General features: G+C 41.4%; 1 protein-coding gene and 1 long non-coding RNA gene across 5 annotated transcripts in view; one reads left to right on the forward strand and one right to left on the reverse strand.

Annotated features, from left to right (window-relative positions):
- Positions 1 to 21,368, forward strand: part of DNAJC6 (DnaJ heat shock protein family (Hsp40) member C6) — a 157,482-nt gene that overhangs the window by 51,792 nt on the left and 84,322 nt on the right. Inside the window, exon 1 of one of the 4 annotated variants that reach the window (XM_050758907.1) lies at positions 2,243 to 2,642. The exons of 2 other annotated variants lie outside the window; for them this stretch is intronic. In XM_050758907.1, the coding sequence (XP_050614864.1) occupies positions 2,450 to 2,642 (193 nt within the window). In that variant the 5' untranslated portion in view covers positions 2,243 to 2,449. Of the gene's footprint in view, positions 1 to 2,242; positions 2,643 to 2,966; positions 3,078 to 21,368 lie in introns of those variants that run through there. One more of the 4 variants, XM_050759164.1, reaches the window with a different exon arrangement.
- On the reverse strand, positions 2,373 to 2,901 carry LOC126936871 (uncharacterized). The gene is made up of 2 exons (XR_007719602.1): positions 2,783 to 2,901; positions 2,373 to 2,466 (listed from the first exon to the last, which is right to left on the reverse strand). It is a non-coding gene; the product is annotated as an uncharacterized LOC126936871 (long non-coding RNA).

Here is a 21,368-nt window from a genome sequence, read left to right on the forward strand (position 1 = left end):
AGTATAAAGATAAAAATAAAATTCTTATAGCCCATTCATATTTTTCTTTACACTTGCAAACTCCAGAGATAGATACTGAGAAATACAAAGGTGTATGTCTCATCTATAATTTATTTCAGCAATATGTCTGCAAGTTGAAATTGAGCAAAAATAACTGAAAGTGCTCTTTTTTAAAATAATAATTTTCACTTTTCAAAAATGATCCTCTCTTTATTTATTTATTTTTGAGACAGGGTCTCAATCTGTCACTCAGGCTGGTTCTAAATTCTATTAATCCAATGATTATAGTCCAGCATTTGTCAGGGCATATGATGAACACTAGGTATTTACTCTCCCTGTGTGTCAGTAATGAATTAAAAGAAAAAGTACAGAGAAAGATTATTTGAGATGTTATGGGAAAAGATTTACTAGACTTTACAGAATTATTACTTTAGTCAAGTAACTAAAATAGTTCAATCTGACAGATTTGGAAAATTGAAAGTACAAAAATTTGTTTTAAAATTTTTATTGCAGTTTTTCCTGCTACCATTTAGGTTGTTTGATTTTGTTATAAATGAGCATTAACTCTGATTTGCAATTCAGGTCACACCATACCTTCATCAAAGAATGCAGTTGGGAAAGCAACTGGCCAGGAAGTTTAGGTTTCTCCAGAAGGACTGGAAGGATTTAGAAAACATTTCTTTGGACTTCTTCTGATTCATGCTCTTCCTACAAGAATCTGTGTTTAGGTGATCCTTGTACAGGAGAATGTCTCTTAGTCCAATTTTTTTTATGTAGACCTGTGTAGAGCTAGAGCTTCCAGGAAACCTTCTGAGACCCAAATGATCTGGACTGAAGTCTCTTAGATGCTATTGTTTGATTTTGTGTCCTTAGGTGATTGAAATAAGGACAGCAAGAGAAAACCATGTAAGATGAGAAGAAAGCACAGCTGGCTTTGTGTATGGGCTCAAGTAACATTTTACATGCATGCACTTTTTCTTGTTTTGGTGAGGAAACTCTGTCAAATGACTTTTGACAGGCTCCTCACTTAGTCCCTCCAAGTTTTAGTAGAGAAAATGATAATTTTTAACCAAGATTTTTACTTGATCTTGACCTAAGTTGATGAGAATGAGCAATCCTCAAAATCTTATTATTTTAGGTGAAAATAAACATCTGATAATTACATTTTAAGACTTACCAGAGTTTATCCAGGTTTTGTTAAGGTCCAGAACTTATACAATGTTGAAATCTTCTTTTAAGAATACACAATGACAATTATAAAATTAGGTACACAGCTTAATTAACTTCATGATAAATTCTCTTCTGATTATGAGTGACTGCTTTCTTTGGCCAGAATTATGAAAGAAAAATAAGGGGTGAGGCTAGAGGATGGGAAAAAAAATCCTTGTCTATCTTGCTTCCCAAGCAGGCCTTCAAGCTAGCTAACTGATAATAGTCTTTTCTCCAGGTGCTAAGGTAAATAAATGGTGGCAGATCTGAAATTGCATCGGACTTAACCTTGCCTTCTCCTCAGTTTATTCGCTCAACAAAGAGTTCTAAACAGTCACATCTGCTCACTAGGCACAATGGAGCAGTGGCTGCCTCCTAGTATTAGAATATCCAACTCTTTGATATCTCCCGTAGGGATCATCCCTATTCTGGAGAATGTGCAAAATATTGCTCTTCCTTTATATCCTAGCATAGATATATTCTGGCACTTAACATCCTTTCTTTTTCTGTTGAATTGAGTTACAAGTCAGTTCTCTAGGACGGTTACCGTCCTGGTGGCTTTGGCGGAATCTTCCGGTGAAAACAGGCTAAGTTGCATGAAATGGGTGTATCTGGATTTCACCACAAGACCCCAGGTCCTCAAAGCTTCGCAGGCCGAGATACCTCGCCCCTTTCTTCTCTGCCACACGCGTGCGAACACACCCTCCCAACCCTCGTCGTAGTAGTCCCCTCCCCCGACCACCCCGCCCCGTTTCCCGCCTTCAACCCCCCTCCTCACGAACCTCCCCTCCCCTCCTACCTCCCTTTCCTTCCCTCCCCGCGGGCCAGCGGCTTTGGCGCTGCCCTGCTGCGCGGCGGGGCGACGCGGCGACACCTATAGGATCGCTTCCGGGCACTCCTCAGCCAGGAGGTGCTGGCTTGGGGCCCGGAGCTCGGCAGGGCCGGGCGGCTCCGCGGCGTTGGCCCCGAGGACGCGCGCCCCCGCCCGCCCGCGTCTCCTTCCCTCCCTCCCTTCTGCCGGCGCCCCAAGCCGAGCTCTGCCCAGGGCGGCGGCTTTGCCTCGCCCGGCGAAGCTCCTCTCCGGTGGCCGCTCCTTCTTTTCCCTCCTCTTTGCGTCATGTCGGGCACTTGATTTTTTTTTTTTTTTTTTTTTTTTTTTTTAATTCTTCAGCCCTTTCCACCTTCCATCTCCCCCTTCGTTTCCCAGGTTGATTATTTTCTCTCTTCTTCGGGCTTGCCCATGAGCCTCCTCGGGAGCTACCGGAAAAAGACCAGCAACGATGGTTATGAATCTTTGCAGCTGGTGGACAGTAACGGGGACTTAAGTGCGGGAAGCGGCGGGGTTGGCGGCAAGCAGAGAGTGAACGCCGGGGCAGCGGCGCGGAGTCCCGCCCGGCAGCCTCCGGACCGCGCCAGCACCATGGACAGCTCAGGTAGCGCTGCCCGCGGGGAGCGCAACGCTGAGCCCGGCGCAGCCTCTGGAGCCTCCCAGTCGCCCGGCCCGAGGCCCCCCGGGGCCCCCAGCCCCGGTTTGCGAGAGAGCCGGGCTGGAGGCGAAGGCTTCTAATCCCACCTGGGTGTCGAGTCTCTAATTTCTCTCATCCAGGGAGCTAGAAAACGTTAGATAGTCCTGAGGCCCAGAGACTGTAGCGAGCGCCTCCTAATCTCTCTAGACTGCTGAATACGGCAACTGGGGGCGGGGAGGGGGAGGGAAGGAGGAGGGGAGGGGTGGAGAAGAGAGGCGAGCGGGTGGGGCGAAGAACAGCTTGGGAAGAGGGCTGGGAGAGGCAGCTGCTTTCACTGCCCAGCTGGATGAGGGGGAGAGGTGAAGGAGCAAGTGCGTTGATTGTTTTTGCAGCATGCAGACGGTATTTATTCCAATTGTTATTCTTGCAATGCCGATGCTATTTGCAATTCTGTAAAGCTCTGCCACATCTTAACTCAGCCGTCTGCTAGGGTTAATGTTACCTTTTTCCTGCAGTTTTTAACCTGGGATCTAGAGCTCTTTTACTAAAACAGCTTTTACTGTTTGCACAATTAAATTTATTTCGTGTGTTGGCTTTGATCTTGTTTATCCTTTTGCATTGAGTGTACAGATTTCATAAACCTTTACATGTAGGGACAATGGAAATTCCTCTAAACTTTGTATCTGGGTTTGCAACTGTCTTTTATAAGATGTTTTGGCAAGTTAGAGTCCTCTCTTGAAACTGCTGTTGGCATTTGCGATTTTAATAGCAAAACAGTCATTTAATATATCCATGTTGGACTAGGAGTATTATTATAGCTATTTGCTTACCTCTGCAGGGAATCGGGTTCGGAGAATTGTTTACAGAGATATTTATAATTGAAGTCCTCGGTGGTTGCTTCTACACTGGTAACTTTAATACTGGACAACTGAGGATTCCAGAGGAAAGATTCATATGGGGTCATTTGAACAGTAATGAAATCAGGCTGAATTTAAATGTGCTGCTTTGCAAACAAATGCTTGTTTATTTTAATTGCGTAATGGCTCTCCTTGGGCTATCATTTTCTATTTTCCTTGTCCCAAAGTGGGATGAAATATTGTCCACAGATGCCCAAATGTCCTGGACTGAAAGCAAATTCTACTCATTCAAGCTCTTATTGAAGTTAACCACGATATTGATGGGACATTCTCTTAGACCATTTTAAATAAAACTGAAATGATCCCTAAGGGATTGATGGTTTCAGGACTTTTTTTTTTTTTTTTTGAGATGGAGTCTTGCTCTGTTGCCCAGGCTGGAATGCAGGGGTGTGAACTCTGCACACTGAAAACTCTGTTTCCCGGGTTCAAGTGATTCTCCTGCATCAGCCTCCTGAGTAGCTGGGATTATAGGCACCCGCCACCATGCCCAGTTAATTTTTGTACTTTTAGTAGAGATGGGGTTTCGCCATGTAGGCCAGGCTGGTCTTGCACTCCTAACCTCAGGCGATCTGTCCGCCTCGGCCTCCCAAAGTGCTGGGATTACAGGTGTGAGCCACTGCACCCAGGCAGTACTTTTTTTTATTGATGTTGTACGTGGTTATTCAATTTATGTTTTTTCATATCTGTGATATATCAAAGTGTAATCCATCTTTTGACTGGATGTAATCTTTAAATCTTAAAAGGATTCATGTTCTCTGAATGATGCTACCATAATAATGTTTACATGTAGTGAGCATGTAAACAATTGCAATGAAAACAAACACATTCCAAATGAGTGTGAAGGAGCCTCACTTCAAGAAAATGAAAGAAATATGAAATTCATGTGTTTTCCTTTTTCCATAGAGATTATTATTTTAAGAGTTGAAATTGGTTTTTGACATATGTTACATTGTAGAATAAATTCAAGATACATTTTCTGAGCACAGCTATTTGCCAAGCACTGTGAGGGACACAGTAGTGAATGAGATCCTTCTGGCCTTTAGGGGACTGTCAGTGGGGGCAAGTAACTGTAACACAGAGCAGCCTATGGTAAGTCCTGGATTTTTGAGGATTGTCTTTTTCACTAAATCAGACTTTTTTAATAGGTGGAGAGAAGAATAATGGATTGCTTTAATAACTGTTGTGGTGGGAAAGTGTTTCATTAAGAATATTGTTATCTCTAAAGTGCTATTGCCAGGAATTGATTCTTAAACTTGATCAAAGAGGCATTGTGTGAAGAGGCTGCAGGGATTCCTTTTCTCCTCCCCTTATCCACTGTTCACTCCTATATTTTGTTAGGGGGATGTTGTGGCTTTGTTGTAGAAGTACAGAGTATCTTACGATGATTTTGATGCATATTTTCAACTGAGAATGATTTGTTTGGTTTGAATGAAGGATTGGACTCTAAGAGTAGGATTCTTTTACTAGTACAACTATATCTGTCTTGCCTAATTATAGTTCTTTCTTCTGAGATCCTCAAAGTGTGGCCTGTGCAGTGTAAATGTATTCATTTGTTTAGTATATCTAATTAAGCTCATGTATCATTTCGAAAGAGGCAGTAATCTGCCAATTATTCAACTGATTGTACTGTGACATGCTGAATAGGATCAGTGGTTTATGGGACTTTTGCTCTGATAAAAATGTTAATGAGTGGAAAAAAATATGTTGATATCTCTCTAGATAATTTAAAGCTTAGTCTTAATGATACCTTAAACTTGTAAGACTGTTTATAATAGAACACTTGGACAATTCTCTTATTTCATTTCCCCAGAATTTTATTAAATAGGTTGGGGAAGCAGCATGTGTCTGTGCTTGGAGACTTGGGATCAAACCTCTGCATTATTTTTACTCATTGAAAAACCTAGTAATCCTTTTCTTTTCTTTTCTAGACAGATAGCTCTGTCACCCAGGCTGGAGTGCAGTGGTGCGATCTCAGCTTACTGCAGCCTCCACCTCCCCGGTTCAGACAATTCTCGTGTTTCAGCCTCTCAAGTAGCTGGGATTACAGGCGTGCACCACCACACCTGGCTAATTTTTGTATTTTTAGTAGAAACGGGCTCTCACCATGTTGGCCAGGCTGATCTTGAACTCCTGGTCTCAAGTGATCTGCCTGCCTAAGCCTCCGAAAGTGCTGTGATTACAGGGTCTTGCTCCATTGGCCCAGGCTGGAGTGCAGTGGTGTGATCATGGCTCACTGCAGTCTGGACCTCCTGGACTCAAACAACCCTCCTGCCTCAGCCTCCTGAGTAGCTGGGACTACAGGCATGAACCACTATGCCTGGCTAATTTTATTTTTTCTTTGTAGAGGTGGGATTTTTGCCATGTTGCCCAGGCTGGTCTCAAACTCCTAGGCTCAAGCAATCCACTCCCCTCGGCCTCCCTCCCAAAGTGCTGGGATTACAGGCATGAACCACCATGCCTGGCCTGTTCCCATTTATAAAAGTGGAATCATAATAACTGTTCTTACCACAGATCATTAGATGAGGCTGAAAACAATATAAAAATACATTTGCAGTTTTTCTTTACTTTGTATCTTGCCCCTTCAATTTATCATATGAAGAAACTTATTCTCAGAGGTGGTAGGAGATCTGTCAAAGGTAGAATAGATAATGACAGCCAGACTTAGGTCTTCTTCTGACTCAAAGGTTTGAGTTTTTCCCCATTGAACTAAGCTTTTGGGCAGGCACAATATCAACTGATTTTGAAATGGAAACAATTTTATCTACTTTGATTTCCCCCCTGTTTTTAGATAAAAGAGGGTCGATGTTCAGAGGAATGTAATGGCTTTTTAAGTCAGCAGCTCTCAAGTGGTAGATACCAGAGCAGTCTCCTAGCCAGTTGTGACTTCCAGAGCTCTCTGCCTTCCCTGGCTCACTTTCTCTTCATTCAAATTATTCTCTAGAAAAGGCCATCATTTAAAGGTCATCCTGTCATATCTCAAAGGCACTGCACTGCCCCAATTCATTAGCTGAAAACCCCCTATTTCTCTTCCCACTTTTCAGGGCAAGTAGAACCACAAAAGTAGAACTTTCAACATTGAGCTGCTAACGTGTTCCAATATTGGGCTTAATTTACCAAGTTCATAATGACAAGCTGAAAAAGAGTAGTCCAATTAAAATCTAGAAACAGATATTAATACTTTTTAAAGAATAAGGATAATGAACAATGCTAAAATACCATGTAGTGTGCATCTGATTGGAAACAAAAATTGCCTTTAACAAATTTTATTTTAGTTAGTGTTTAAACACAGCATCCACATTTTGAACCAGGTTCCAACATTATGAGATATGTGTTTGGATGACTGTGTGCTTCATGGAAGTATAATAAACTTATAAGTACTAATAATCCTTTCTTAAGAATACCTGCCCATTGAAAGGTCTTGTAGGTTGGAAGCAAAGTTGACTTATATAACTTATTTTTTATTTTTTAAGACAGAGTCTCACTCTGTTGCCCAAGCTAGAGTGCAGTGGCATGATGTCGGCTCACTGCAACCTCCGCCTCCTAGTTCAAGCGATTCCCCTGCCTAAGCCTCCTGAATTACAGGCACTCACCACCAGCCAGGCTAATTTTTGTATTTTTAGTAGAGATGGAGTTTTGCCATGTTGGCCAGGTTGGTCTTGAACTCCTGACCTCAGGTGATCCGCCTGCCTCGGCCTCCCAAAGTGCTGGGATCACAGGCGTGAACCACCATGCCCAGCCAATTTATGTAACTTATTTAATGTGTGGGTATAGTTTGGATGTTTCTGGATAATCATTTTAAAATGCACCAGTTACTGGATAACAGAACAAGATATGTCCGATTGTTTCAAATTTCAAATGCTTGGAGACTGCCAGATTTCACAGATTTGGAAGGGGAATCCCTTGAACCAAATCTCAGAAAGTTGGCTAGGTAGCCAGTGGTGGACACTTTCTGTGATGGAGCTTTTGCCACTGGGGCAGTATCTTTGAACTGTTCTCATGAGTGCAGAGTTCTTTCTATTTGGGCAAAATCAGCCTTTCTGTTCTCTAGATACAATTTATATCCAATCCTTCTTTCACATGGTAGCCCTCAGACAACAGATTTTTGAGAACAGATACGAATTCTCCCTTAGTCTTAATTTTCCTCTTTTCTAGCCCAAGCAAGCCTAAGTTCTACACCCTTTTTTCTTTATATAAAATGATCTCCATATAATTATCCTAAGCTTTGAGAATAATTTTTTTTTGATTTTGCACAACAGGGGTTTTCACCAAATTTTATTATAAAAGGTTAAAAAAGAATTAAAGATTATAGAAAGGAATAAAATGAGAAAAATAAAGTGCTCTCTCCCCTCCCTGATCCTTTAGGTCCTTGCCTCAGAGATAACTCCTACTAAAAGTTTCTGGAAAGACTTTCAACATACAACATAAGTGTGTGTAAATATATATGCTTTATACATATATGTATACGTATGCCATTAAAATTATAATAAAATACAAATTCAAAGTTTAACCATGTACATATGTGTACATTGTTCAATAATGCTTAGTGACAAAAATAGCTACAATTTAATTATTATAATTCAGAGATTATGCTAAACACTGTGCATATGGTGTCATATTTAACCCTCATAAGAATCCTATAAGGTAGGTGATAGTAACTGTCGTCTTATAGTTAACTAAGGCACAGAGAGGTTAAGCAAGTTGCGTGAGGTTACACAGGCTCTACTTAGTTATATTGAGTAAAATGCCATAGAGAAGGGCCCATGTGATTGCAAATGAAGAATTTAGTAGTGATTTTTTTTTATTTGCTTCTTTCTCTGAGGCAAAGAAAAATAGGAGTGATTGAGAGGACCAAAAGAAGTTCAGTTGTTTTTTAATCCCATGAAAGTACAAATATGTTTTCTTCACTTAAATATAAATAATTTAAAAACACTGGAAATGAAGACAGAGCAAAAACAGCATTGAATAAAACTGATTAAGACTTGACACAGCACTGAGAGAACAATATAATTGATGAAGCATTATGTGTTTTTGGAAAAATAGCTTGCAAATGAAAATGGATCCCCACTGCTCTTAGAATAAAGTCCAGGGTATTCTTAACAGGACATCAGAAGCCATTTGTGGCACCTCTGAAAGCTGGCCCAACAAAACTTGTTATCTCTCCACTGGTAGATCCCCTCCCCAGTCTGCACCTCCATCTTTATGTTTTTGCATACACTGTTCCCTCAACTGAGGCCAACTTATCCCATAGACCCCTAGACGCCCACTTTTCCAGGTTATCTCCTATTCATTCTTCAGGGTTTAGCTTAAGTATTCCTTAATCCCAAGCTGCATGCAATGGTCATTCTCCATGCTCCTCAGCAGCCTTTACTTCCCTATCACAGCTCTCATCACACTGAGTTGTGATATGCTGCCTGGCCTGTCTCTCCCTCTAGTCTGTAAGTAAAGTTCAGAGCAAGTCTGGGTCTTATTTGCCTTTGTAGTCTTGTCATTGCTTGGCATTTATTAGGAGTCTGATAAATACTTGTTGAATGCACAAAAGCATGAACGGATTTTGAATTTTTAAAAGGGCATTTATAATGAAATATGCCCATCCAAATCTAAAAATAAGCGTACAGCTAGGTTTTAACAGAAATGAGGCCAGGTTTGAGAGAAATGTAACTGTTGGTCAAAAGCTAGACCAATTCAGTAATGAGCATTTTTTCATATGTAAAGACACTGGAAGTGAAAGAAAGATGGTTAACATATAGCCTAGACCCTTAACAGTTTTCTAATATAGACATGTCAAGAAAGAATTAGCTTACCAAAAGATTGTGCTTTTTCGACCAACAAATACAATCTACCGTATGATTCATCATAAAGGTAACTTTTTTTAGCGAAAAAAGGGAACTCAAAATGTATACAATTATTTTAATGAACTGACAACAGATGACTTTTATCTATAGATCTATTTCTTAATCGATATCATTAAGTTTTAATCTTAGCTATTTTCAGGTTTAATATTAAAAGTTCTTTGTATCATCTTTGGCCGTCTGCAGTTGTATATAAGCTTAGTGCTAACTTACTGCTTTTTTAAATCAGTGCTCACCATCTTGAACTCCTTTTGGAAAAAAGCTATGTTTGAGATGGATGAAGAATCCTGGAGTTTAGATTGTGCATTTCCTTGTTGCGAAATATGTAACTCTGAAAAAACTAAATTACAGTTCTTTTATATTAAACAGCTATTCCTGAAATTTACTTGGAAGCTTTGACAGAGTAGCTCAGTATCTGAGGAGAAGTTCTTCACGGTCTAAGAATTGGGAAGTTCCATAACATGTGTGAAGGGATCTGGCAATTTCTACTACATTTAGTTACTTTATCTGAGATGTCACAGGCCATAGTCTAGATGCAAAAAATATCTTTTTATTTCAATAATACACCAGAACATAGTTTTAAAAGTGCTAGAGATAGAAACTTTAAATTAAAATTGAAATGTGGTATTAACAGTGCAAATATCACCACCAAGAAAGCAACTGGATGAGCCAATGCCTCCTGTGCAGTGTTTAGTTTGCATGTGCAGAAAATTACTGTTGGTGTATTGTGGTGTAGTACTCTACCTGGTAGCTGGCACGTGTGTTTGGCATACATCGTAAGCCACTTCCTGATTTTAGAAATGTTATGCTGTGAAAAAAGTGCAATTAGAATTGGAGATATTTGACAAAAGGCAGGGTGAATAAATAGTGTAATAATAGCTATATAAAGTGTAATAGGGGCACAGAAGAAGGAGCCATAATTTTAACCCAGAAGACTAAGGAAGGCCACGGTGGAAGCTGATATTTGAGCCAGAAATCTGTAGGGAAAGAAGGAAAGAAAACTTGTTTTGGGCTTTGGGCTAATGCACAGTGGCATCATAGTGCATGGTATGTTGAGAGAATTGCATTTAGGCTTGAAGCTGGAGCCCAGATGAGTGGGAGGTGCTATAGCAGATGGTGCTGGGAAGATAAGACCCAGGTTAGGGTGAGTCTGTTTGAGGAGGTTGGACTTCATTCTGCAGGCATTGGGAGGCCACTGAAGATTTGGGGACAGGGGTGAGGTAGGGCTGACTTATCTAGTAGGCACAGTGTCTAGGAGCCACAATAATTTTAGGATCCACAAAAATGTTTACATTTTGTCTTTAAAAATCAGAATAAAATAAATGAGTATAACAATAAGGAATTCACCTTTATTCAAATGCAGTCATTAAAATATATGTGGTTTTTTTTTTTTCCTGTTAATAGAGGAATAGGTTCATGAAGGTAAAAATGCCTAGGGCCTACAAAAGTCATACTGCAGCCCCAGGGAAAAGAGAGCAAAATATGAATCCTGGAGATAATTTACGGCTGTGTGAAGGATGAATCCCACCTGTGGTTCCCAACTGTGCTCTGACTGCATCAGATTTACCTGAGTAAACACAGATTCCCTACTATGCAGACATAAAAAGGAACTCAATCATGTCCTTTGCAGGGACATGGATGGAACTGGAAGCTGTTATACTCAGCAAGCTAATGCAGGAACAGAAAACCAAACACTGCGTGTTCTCACTTATAAGCGGGAGCTGAAGATGAGAACACATGGACACATGGCAGGGAACAACACACACTGGGGCTTGTTGGGGCCTGGGGTGGGGCGGGGGGAAGGAGAGCATCAGGAAGAATAGCTAATGGATGCTGGGCTGAATACCTAGGTGATGGGTTGATCTGTGCAGCAAACCATCATGGCAAACGTTTATCTGTGTAACAAACCTGCACATCCTGCACATGTTCCCCAGAACTTAAAATAAAAGTTGAAGGGAAAAAAGGAAAAGAAAACACAGATTCCTGGGCCCCAAGCATGTTTGATTTAGGAGGAAGGGGAGGGGTGTGCTGGAAGACACAGCATGCCAGTGGGGGACCAGGAGAACAATCAAATGGCAGTTTAGCTGATGACCTGAGAAACAACGAAGGCCCTAGCCAGGGCAGTGTCAGTGACACTGGGAAAAAAGGCAGCCTGGGGAAGCATTGCACAGGTGAATGACAGACTGACAACCAACCAGTGGTGTGGTGTGAGGTATAGGAGATGCCTGGATGGCAGCAGGAGAGAAGGTAGTATTTCCAGTCTCAGCCAGATGTGGAAAATGTGACCAACTGTTTTTCTCTGCTGCAAGCTCACCATGAACATACTTGTGGAAGGACTGAGGATACTGTTAGCCTGGCACAAGCTTTCACCAGGCTTTCAGCTTTTTGGTAGACTGCCCATTAGGCTGTGCAGATGCCCAGGGGAGTGTTGTGGAGGGGTGAGAGGCAGGAGCAGGCCTTGTGTTTGCCTGGAGGAAGAGTAAGATAATGGGCAGAAATGCTAGAGCTGAAGTTCTGTGGCTCTGGGCTGAGTCCAGACCTGAGGCCTGAGGCCAGGACGGTGTCGGTGTCGGTGTCGTGTCGGGTGGCCCCTTCTCACTGGGAGAGCCCTAGGCTCTGGTTCCTTGCTTGGTGATGGAGGCACAGCAAGAATAATCAAAAACCTGAGAAACTTAGATGATTATTGAAACCAGAATTTTCTTTTCAGAATTCTCTGAAAAAAACAAAACAAAACAAAACAAAACCCTGACCCCAGAAATTCTCAAGGACTGTCTTGTATTAGCATTTGGCCACTTGGGCATTAGATCAAAAATCTTAGCAGCTAATAGTCTTCATTTTTCCCTGACCCTTATTCTTATTTTAGTTTCTTCCTCTTTTGCAGTCTTTCTTCTCTTCTTTTGTTCTTCTCTTTCTCTTTCCTATCCATCTCCAACTTCCTTATCCCTCTCTCTTCTCCTTTGCCTCTTCTACTCTTCTGCTCCCCTCTTCTCTTTTCTCCTCCCCTTCTGTCTAGTCAGTGAGTCAGCATGCTTGGGAGACGTGGAGTCCCATGCCATGTGTGGATGACTGTAGTTTTGGGGTATGTGTATGTGTGTGACTTAGCTCTCAGTCTGTGGCATGTGGCTCAAAAGTCATGAAGACTGGTGTCACTTTCCAATTTAGGCAATTGCATCTGGCTTACCTAAAATTTCACTTGCTGCTTCGATCAGCAACGTGTTCCTTCCATACTGTGACTTAGTGATGAGAGGTTTCATGAGGTGCAGTACCAGAGGTAGCTGCATTTCATTCAGATGAAGGAATGAATTTTACTAATTCACAGCCCGAGAGTATAAGATAATAGGTCACCATTTCTTCCCCTCTGTCTCTCTTACTTTACCTCTGCAGGAAAGCAGATCTTTCTCTTCTCCTTCCCTGTTGCTGAAGCCTGGATATATTGCTCTGTTTTCAACCCTACCATGTCTAAATTAGTGGAGGCTGTTGAGCAGTGGGAGTATTAGGGAATTATGAGTCAGGAACTCTACATGTAAGCTCTAACTTTGTCATTTACAAGCTGTGACCTTGGGCAAGTCATTCAAATGAGAAAAATCATATTGACCCTGCCTTTTGCATAGGCACAGTGAAATGTGAGAATGTAAATGAATGCATTTGCAGTTGATACTCTTCATTCATTCATTGCATAAATGTCTCTTGGCTGCCTACTCTGTGCTGCCACTGTTCTAGTCATGGGGGATACAGTAGAGGATAAGATAGATAAGACCTTGGCACTTATGAGTTTAGATTATAGTGCATGAACAGTGAACAAAGATAAATGGTTCTATGGTATGCTAAATGCTATGGAGGGCTAGAGCGAGCAGAGAATAGCTCAGGATGGTAGTAGGATGGGGAGAACTATCTTCCAGGGGGTGGTCAAGAAAGGCCCTACTGAGGAGATAATGTTTGAGCTGACACCTGAAGAAACAGAAACAAGCAGGAAAAAGAAAGAGTGGAGTGTAGAGCATTTCAAGTTCCTGGTACAGCAAATGCAAAAACCTGGAGAAGGGGGATAGCTTTGTAGAAAGGAGTGTGTACCTGATATAATTGGCCCTTAGCGAACTAGGAGGGAATGGCCACAAATGGGGTTTGTGTTTTTAAGAGGCCATTTGGCTGCTTGCATAGAGAGAGTTTGAGGTGGCTTCCTAGGCATTCCACATGGTAGGCAGGATTTCTACATCATAGACGAGGTCAGCAATTCTACTGTTCAACACTAAGGGTCAGCCTTTTAAACATTTATTTATTTATTTAAGACAGGGTCTTGCTCTGTTGCCCAAGCTGGCTGGAATGCAGTGGTGCAATCATAGCTCACTGCTGCCTCGAATTCCTGGGCTCAAACAAGTCTCCTGCCTCAGCCTTCGAAGTAGCTGGGACTACAGGCATACACCACCATGCACGGCTAATTTTTAAAGTTTTTTGTAGACTCAGGGTCTTGCTATGGTGCCCAGGTTGGTCTTCAACTCTTGGTCTCAAGCAATCCTCCTGCTTTGGCCTCCCAAAATATAGGGATTACAGGTGTGAGCCACTACACTCAGCCTAAATTTAATTTTTTTAAAGACTGTTTTTTTTTTTTTTTTTTTTTAAAGAGCAGTGTTAGGTTCACAGCAAAATTGAGAGGAAGGTACAAAGATTTCCCATATATCCCTGCCCCTACACATGTATCACCTCTCCCATTATCAGCATCCCCTACCAGCAACATGCTTTGTTATGCTCTATCATATGCAGATCTTACAGTGATCCAGTGAAGTAGGTGGCATTAACAAAATGTTTTGAGAGAAGGTTCAGTTGGTTCAATGAGCTTATACACAGTGAAACTAGCAGCAGAACTCAGGTCTTCTGCCATATTGGGGCATGAGAGAGAGATTTTTAAAAGAGGAATTGACATCTTGGGCACCCTGTAGCCAAGATATATCAGCTACTTTAGGAAGAGACAAGCTAGAGGGATAGGACAGGAAAAGTTGTGTTTTAATTGCTAGGGAAGTTGGTTTAGATTGCCTTGAAAGTATAGCAGGATTTTACTGTATTATTGGTCTTAAAATTCAGCCATTCAAATCTCCTAACAGAGATAGGAGCCTGGCTTTGTCTCTGAATGTGCCAGGAGAGAACTGTCTCCATTATGCCTCTCATTGGCACACAGAGGCTGGGAAACTTTCACACACTGCCTCGTTTTGTGAGCATTTGCAGTTATAACAGAAGACAGCTCTATTTTATGTCTTGCTTTGTTTTCAAGCCATTGCATGAAAGGCAGACCTCTTGGCTTGTAAAAACTAAACCCCCCAAACCTATTTTAGTTTATAGCAGTGATACGTGTTAACAAAAAGAATATTTAAAACAATTCAGAGAGTAGTATTAAAATGAAAATAAAAATCCATTTTTTTCTCTCTAGGTTCTCACACAGACATGGAGTCCTACATACTCACATATACATACATCCAATCATATATAGAATGATACACTTGGCTATCCTAGAATCCATCTATACATGCTATTATATAATGTGATATATTATTTAACATTGTTATAGATAACTTTCTATACTAGTACCTAAAGATATATCTTATTTTCTCTAATGATTGTTTTGAATTCCACTGTCCCAATTCCTCTATTAATAGGGAATAAATACCTTTGAGCATATATTTTTGTATATTGTATATGTGGTATACCTGTGGGAAAAATTCCTAGAAGTGGAATTACTGAGAGAAAGAACATATACATTTCACGTTATGATAGATCCTGCATTGTTTCTAAGAATCTTGCACTAACTTAAGTTACTTTTTTCTTTTTTTTGGGATGGAGTTTCGTTCTTGTTGCCCAGGCTGGAGTGCAATGGCGTGGTCTGGGCTCACGCAACCTCCGCCTCCCGGGTTCAAGCGATTCTCCTGCCTCAGTCTCCCAAGTAGCTGGGACTACAGACATGCGCCACCACGCCTAGATAATTTTTGTATTTTTAGTAGAGATGAGGTTTCACCATGTTGGCCAGGATGATCTCGAACTCCCGACCTCAGGTGATCTGCCCGCCTTGGCCTCCCAAACTACTGGGATTACAGGCATGAGCCACCGTGCCCAGCTGTTTAAGTTTCTAACAGTATATGAGACTACCTGTTTTCTCACATTCTTGTCAAAGCTGAGTACTGACAAACTTCTTAATTTTTAGTAGACTCATATGTGAGAAGTGATAATGGTTTACTTGAAACTGACATTAAAGATTGATATTTCTGTGAATAATTTTTGTTTTCAGAAATTAATTTGAATAACTTTTTATTAGGTAGGCAATACATATTCAAGGCAAAACAATTTGGAAAAGGCAGAAAACACACACACAAAATAAAAATAACCGATAAACTTTTTTTCCATGAATAACCATTGTTAACATTTAGGATATACCTGTTTGTCTCATGGATAAAGTGTGAATGAGAAAATTTTATTACCGTTTTGGCTTTTCATTGATTATAGCTACTAGTTTTCTTGTAGAATACTGCAGTACAAGAGTGGAGAAAGCATTGGAATTGGAGGCAGTGGTTGTTCTAGGTTCAAATTTTTAACATGGCTGTCTAGCTTTGTCACCTTGGGCAAATAATTTAAATTCTCTGAGCCTCAGTTTCCACCTTTGTAAAACATATAATGCCTCTTAATATTGTTTGGCTTTGTGTCCTCACTCAAATCTCATCTCGAATTGTAATCCCCATTTGTCGGAGGAGGGGCCTGGTGTGAGATGATTGGATCATGGGGTCAACTTTCTCCCTTGCTGTTCTCGTGATAGTGAGTGAGAATTGATGGTTTTAAAATGTGGCACTTTCTTTCTCACTTTCTCCTGCCACCATGTAAGACGTGTCTTGCTTCCCCTTCACCTTTTGCCGTGATTGTAAGTTTCCTGAGGCCTCCTAGTCATGCTTCTTGTTAAGCCTGTGGAACTGTGAGTCAATTAAACTTCTTTTCTTCATAAATTACCCAGGCTCAGATAGTTCTTTATAGCAATGTGAAAACAGACTAATTTCTTTATTTCCTCCTTTCTTTCTCCTTCCTTCCTTCCTTCCTTCCTTCCTTCCTTCCTTCCTTCCTTCCTTCCTTCCTTCCTTCCTTCCTTCCTTTCTTTCTTTCTTTCTTTCTTTCTTTCTTTCTTTCTTTCTTTCTTTCTTTCTTTCTTTCTTTCTTTCTTTCTTTCTTTCTCTTTCTCTTTCTCTTTTTCTTTCTTTCTTTCTTTCTTTCTTTCTTTCTTTCTTTCTTTCTTTCTTTCTTTCTTTCTTTCTTTCTTTCTTTCTCTCTCTCTCTCTCTCTCTCTCTCTTTTTTTTTTTTTTTTTGAGGCGGAGTCTCGCTCTGTCGCCCAGGCTGGAGTGCAGTGGCGCGATCTCAGCTCACTGCAAGCTCCGCCTCCCGGGTTTATGCCATTCTCCTGCCTCAGCCTCCGGAGTAGCTGGGACTACAGGCACCCGCCACCTCACCCGGCTAGTTTTTTGTATTTCTTAGTAGAGATGGGGTTTCACAGTGTTAGCCAGGATGGTCTCGATCTCCTGACCTCGTGATCCGCCCGTCTCGGCCTCCCAAAGTGCTGGGATTACAGGCTTGAGCCACCGTGCCCGGCCTCTCTTTCTTTTTCTTTCTTCCTTCCTTCCTTCCTTTTTTTGTGGACAGGGTCTTACCCTGTCACCCAGGCTGGAGTGCAGTGACATGATCACAGCTCACTGCAACCTCCACTTCCTGGGCCTCAAGCAATCTTCCCACCTCAGCCTCCAAATAGCTGGGATTTCAAGCCTATGCCACCATGCCCAGCTAATTTTTAAATTGTAGAGATGAGGTTCTACTGAGCATACCCAGGTTGGTCTCAACCTCCTGGGCTCAAATAAGCCTCCTTCCTTGGCCTCCCAAAGTGCTGGGATTACAAACATTGGTTGGGCACAGTGAGCCACCATGCTTGGCTGATAATGTCTTTCTTATCAGATTATTAGGAGGAGCAAATGGAATAAGGTATAGAAAACTGCTCACTGTATCCCCTGCCATATAGTAGATAACTTGATAAGTGTTGGCTGTGCTGAAGTTTAAGTGAAGTAAGGCAGTGTTGAGAATATTTTATTATCCTGAGGTTTCTTCAAGGTGGAGAATTTTCTCTCTTCAGTTTACAAGACACTGAGCCTTGTCTTTGTTATATTCATTCTGGGCTTGTTCATAAGTTTTTTTCTCTTTCTTTATTTTATATATATTTTTTTGAGACAGGGTCTCACTCTGTCACCCAGGCTGGAGTTCAAGTAGCACGATCTCAGCTCACTGTAGCCTCTACATCCCACGCTCAAGCGATCCTCCTGTCTTAGCCTCCCTCATAGCTGGGACTACAGGTACACACCACCACTGTGCCTAGCTAAGTTTTGTGTTTTTTGTAGATATGAAGTTTTGCCATATTGCCCAGGCTAGTCTCAAACTCCTGAGCTCAAGCAATCTGCCCACCTTAGCCTCCCAAAGTGCTGGGATTACAGGCATGAGCAACTGTGCCCAGCCTCTTTTTCTTTATTGTTTTTCCAGTGTTTGTATAAAAGCTAGTGCAGTGGTTGTCAATAAGGGGCTGTTTCATGCCCTCCTCCTGGGACATTTGGTAATGTCTGGAGACATTTTTAATTGTCACGATAGTCGGGGGAATTGTTACTTGCCTTTAGTGTGTAGAGGCCAGGGTGTTGCCAAACATGCTACAATGTACAAAACAGCTCCTCAAAACAAAGAACTTTCCTGCCCAAAATGTCAATAGTGCCCAGGTAGAGAAACCCTGATATAGGGAATATATTGAATGTGAGTTGAAGATAATGAGACTGGTGAAGTATGCATCTATGGACCCACCAAGCTAATGGTACTCAGTGGTTGGCCCTATAAATTAAACTATACCCTACAGGAATTTCTGCCAGGCCGCAGGAGGTCCTTTGCTTTTCAGGAAGATGGTGTGGAAAGCATATAAAAGGGCTGTTTGGCTAGGGCTATCACCTGGAGGCAGCCGAGGTCCTAGAAGTTTGTGTCTCAGTTTCCATGGAATCCAAAATAGACTTCCTTTGTTCATTCAAGCATTTATTCATTCAGCAAACACTATTAAGTGACCAGAAGGCCAAGTACTATACTGTGTGGGATAAAAAAGGAAAAGAAACAAAAGCTAAGGTATCTCCCCTTAAAGGAGCTTAGAAGACAGTATAGTACTGTGGTTAAGAACTCAGATGTGGATCTGCGTTGCCTGGGCTTAAATCCTGGCTTTGCCACTCCTAGTTTATGTGGTTTAGCCTCTTGCTTTAGGATGGAGTTGAGAATATCCACCTCATATGATTATGTGATAATTAAAATGTTGATGAACACAGTGTTTAGAAGAGTGTCTAGCTCAATGAAATTTGCATTCTTGTTTTTGTTATTTGTACTGTACTACTCCTACTGCTATGGAATCTTGGAGCCTTATGGATTTTCTAGTTTAGTAGTTTCAAGTTTGATTAGTACTGGATTCCTTTTCTCAATATAGCCTTAACCAGACTCTGAGTATATAAAATACAGATATGCATAGCTTAATATAGCCATACATTCTGAGAAATGCATCTTTGGGCGATTTTGTTGTGCAAACATGATACAGTATGCTTACACAAACCTGCATGGTATAGCCTGCTATGCACTTAGGATGTAGGCTATAGCCTATTGCTGCCAGGCTACAAGCCTGTACACCATGTTAATGTATTGAATACTGTAGCAATTATAACACAATGGTAAGTATGTATCAAAGTGTATCTAAATATAGAAAAGGTAATGCATTGTATTAAGATGTTATGATGGCTGCAGTATCACTAGGTGATAGGAATTTTTCAGCTGTTATAATCCTATGGGATGACTTTCATATATTCAGTGTCATCGACCTAAACATCATTATGTGCACATGACTGCATATGAAAACAGCAGCTCTTGTTAAAGTAAGGGTGGGAGTCTGGATATTGCTTTCTGGGATCACTCCCCTTCTCCCCACAACAGTGTTGTCTGGGACAGAAACTGGGTCTGTGTAGAACCCTGTTTGCCACCCAGCAATCTCATCCAGTCCACTCACTTTGAGTGGGAAACAGGCCTAGCGAGAGGAAATAATTTAAAAAGAGGCTAAGGGAAGACAGGAGTAGCTCTAATGTACATGTGCCAAGCACAGACAGGATGCTCTATGAGGGAGTTCAGAGAAGGTAGAGACAGGCCCCTTCTTGGTTAGACTGAGGTCTTGAACGATTGGTAGGATTTGAACATTTTAGATAAAGTTGGAAAGAGTATTTTCATACAAAGAAATAGAATGATAAAGGGATGGAGGAAAAAGTGTTGTAGTCTTTATCAATTTCTTAGTCAAAGTCGATTTAAAACATATTACTTAAAAACCAAAGGAAGGGAGTTGTCATAAAGTCACAGAGTAATTCCTGGGGCCCAGGGGCAGTGGAGCCAGCCCATATGCACCTGGTACTCCAGAAGTGATCACCTCCTGGAAGCCCCCTCTCCAGTGCCCCATAGTTCTTGTTTCCTTTCCTGTGCATTTGCTCTGCCTTTCACTCTCTCTGAAGACCAGCTTTATTGTCTTCTCTGTGTACATGGCTTCCTCAAAGGTCCTGAGTTTCTATGCCACTGCTTGAAGCAACCAGTTCTCAATGATCATCTGTCTCTGAATCCCAATTTCCAGGAGGAAAGAATCCAATTACACATATAGGTATTATTTGTGTGCCTCTCATCCAGAGCTTTAGACAGACTGGGGCATGTGAGGAACCTGTCTCATGTTGAGATGGATGGCAAAGCCCTACTCAAAGACGAAAAAGGAGGAAAACTGGCCCTCAAGTCACTCTTTTACCAGCTGTAGAAAGAAGGGTCTATATAACTAAAATTATGAAATAGACAGTACAGGCGAAAAGTAAGTGGATTGATGAAGCCTTCTTGAATGGGGACATTAGTGCTGGCTTTGCAGTGTAGGCAAGATTTCTTGGTGGAGAGGGAGATGGGGGAGGACATTCCAAACTAGCAGCTTGGAAGAACTTTGCATGTTTGAGTAACAGTGAGCAATTGAGTACCTGCATATGCCAGTACTTCATTCATTCATTTAGACAGGAAATATTTACTGAGGACCTAGTAAGGAGGAGGATATACTTATGGATAAAGAAACAAAATTAAAATAGTTAAACTGCTTCCCCAAGGTCATAGAGAATATGAATATGAACCATGTCTATCATGTTTCAAACTCTTAATTGTTTTTTTCTTTTTTTTTTTTCTTTTTTTTTTTTTTTTTGAGACGGAGTCTCGCTGTGTCTCCCAGGCTGGAGTGCAGTGGCCTGATCTCGGCTCACTGCAAGCTCCGCCTCCCGGGTTCACGCCATTCTCCCGCCTCAGCCTCCCAAGTAGCTGAGACTACAGGCGCCCGCCACCACGCCTGGCTAGTTTTTTGTATTTTTAGTAGAGACGGGGTTTCACCATGTTAGACAGGATAGTCTCGATCTCCTGACCTCGTGATCCACCCGCCTCGGCCTCCCAAAGTGCTGGGATTACAGGCTTGAGCCACCGCGCCCGGCCTTAATTGTTTTTTTCTAGAGTTTCCTCCATTTATACTTTTTCTACTTGATTCTACAAGGTCAAAAGTGACTTAGAGCAAGGTTGGCGGCTCAGGCTTTTTTTTTTTTTTTTTTTCTGTTTTAAATATAGAACTTTTGAAATTGTGCATTGTCCTTACATCCTAAAGTGAGAATAGCCATAATTTCCATAACTATAAGATGATTTATGTGTGGGTGTATGTTTGTTTTAGGGGAATTGTTTGGTCAGGATGGAGATTTCTACCATCCATTCTAACTCAACATTTCGTGTCTGGGTAATGTTGGCAACCAGTTTGATTTAATTTATTACAGAATTATTTATAATAGAAAAAACTTGAAACTGCCTA

The sequence above is a fragment of the Macaca thibetana genome, chromosome 1 (assembly GCF_024542745.1).
Source record: "Macaca thibetana thibetana isolate TM-01 chromosome 1, ASM2454274v1, whole genome shotgun sequence".
Classification (NCBI taxonomy): domain Eukaryota; kingdom Metazoa; phylum Chordata; class Mammalia; order Primates; family Cercopithecidae; genus Macaca; species Macaca thibetana.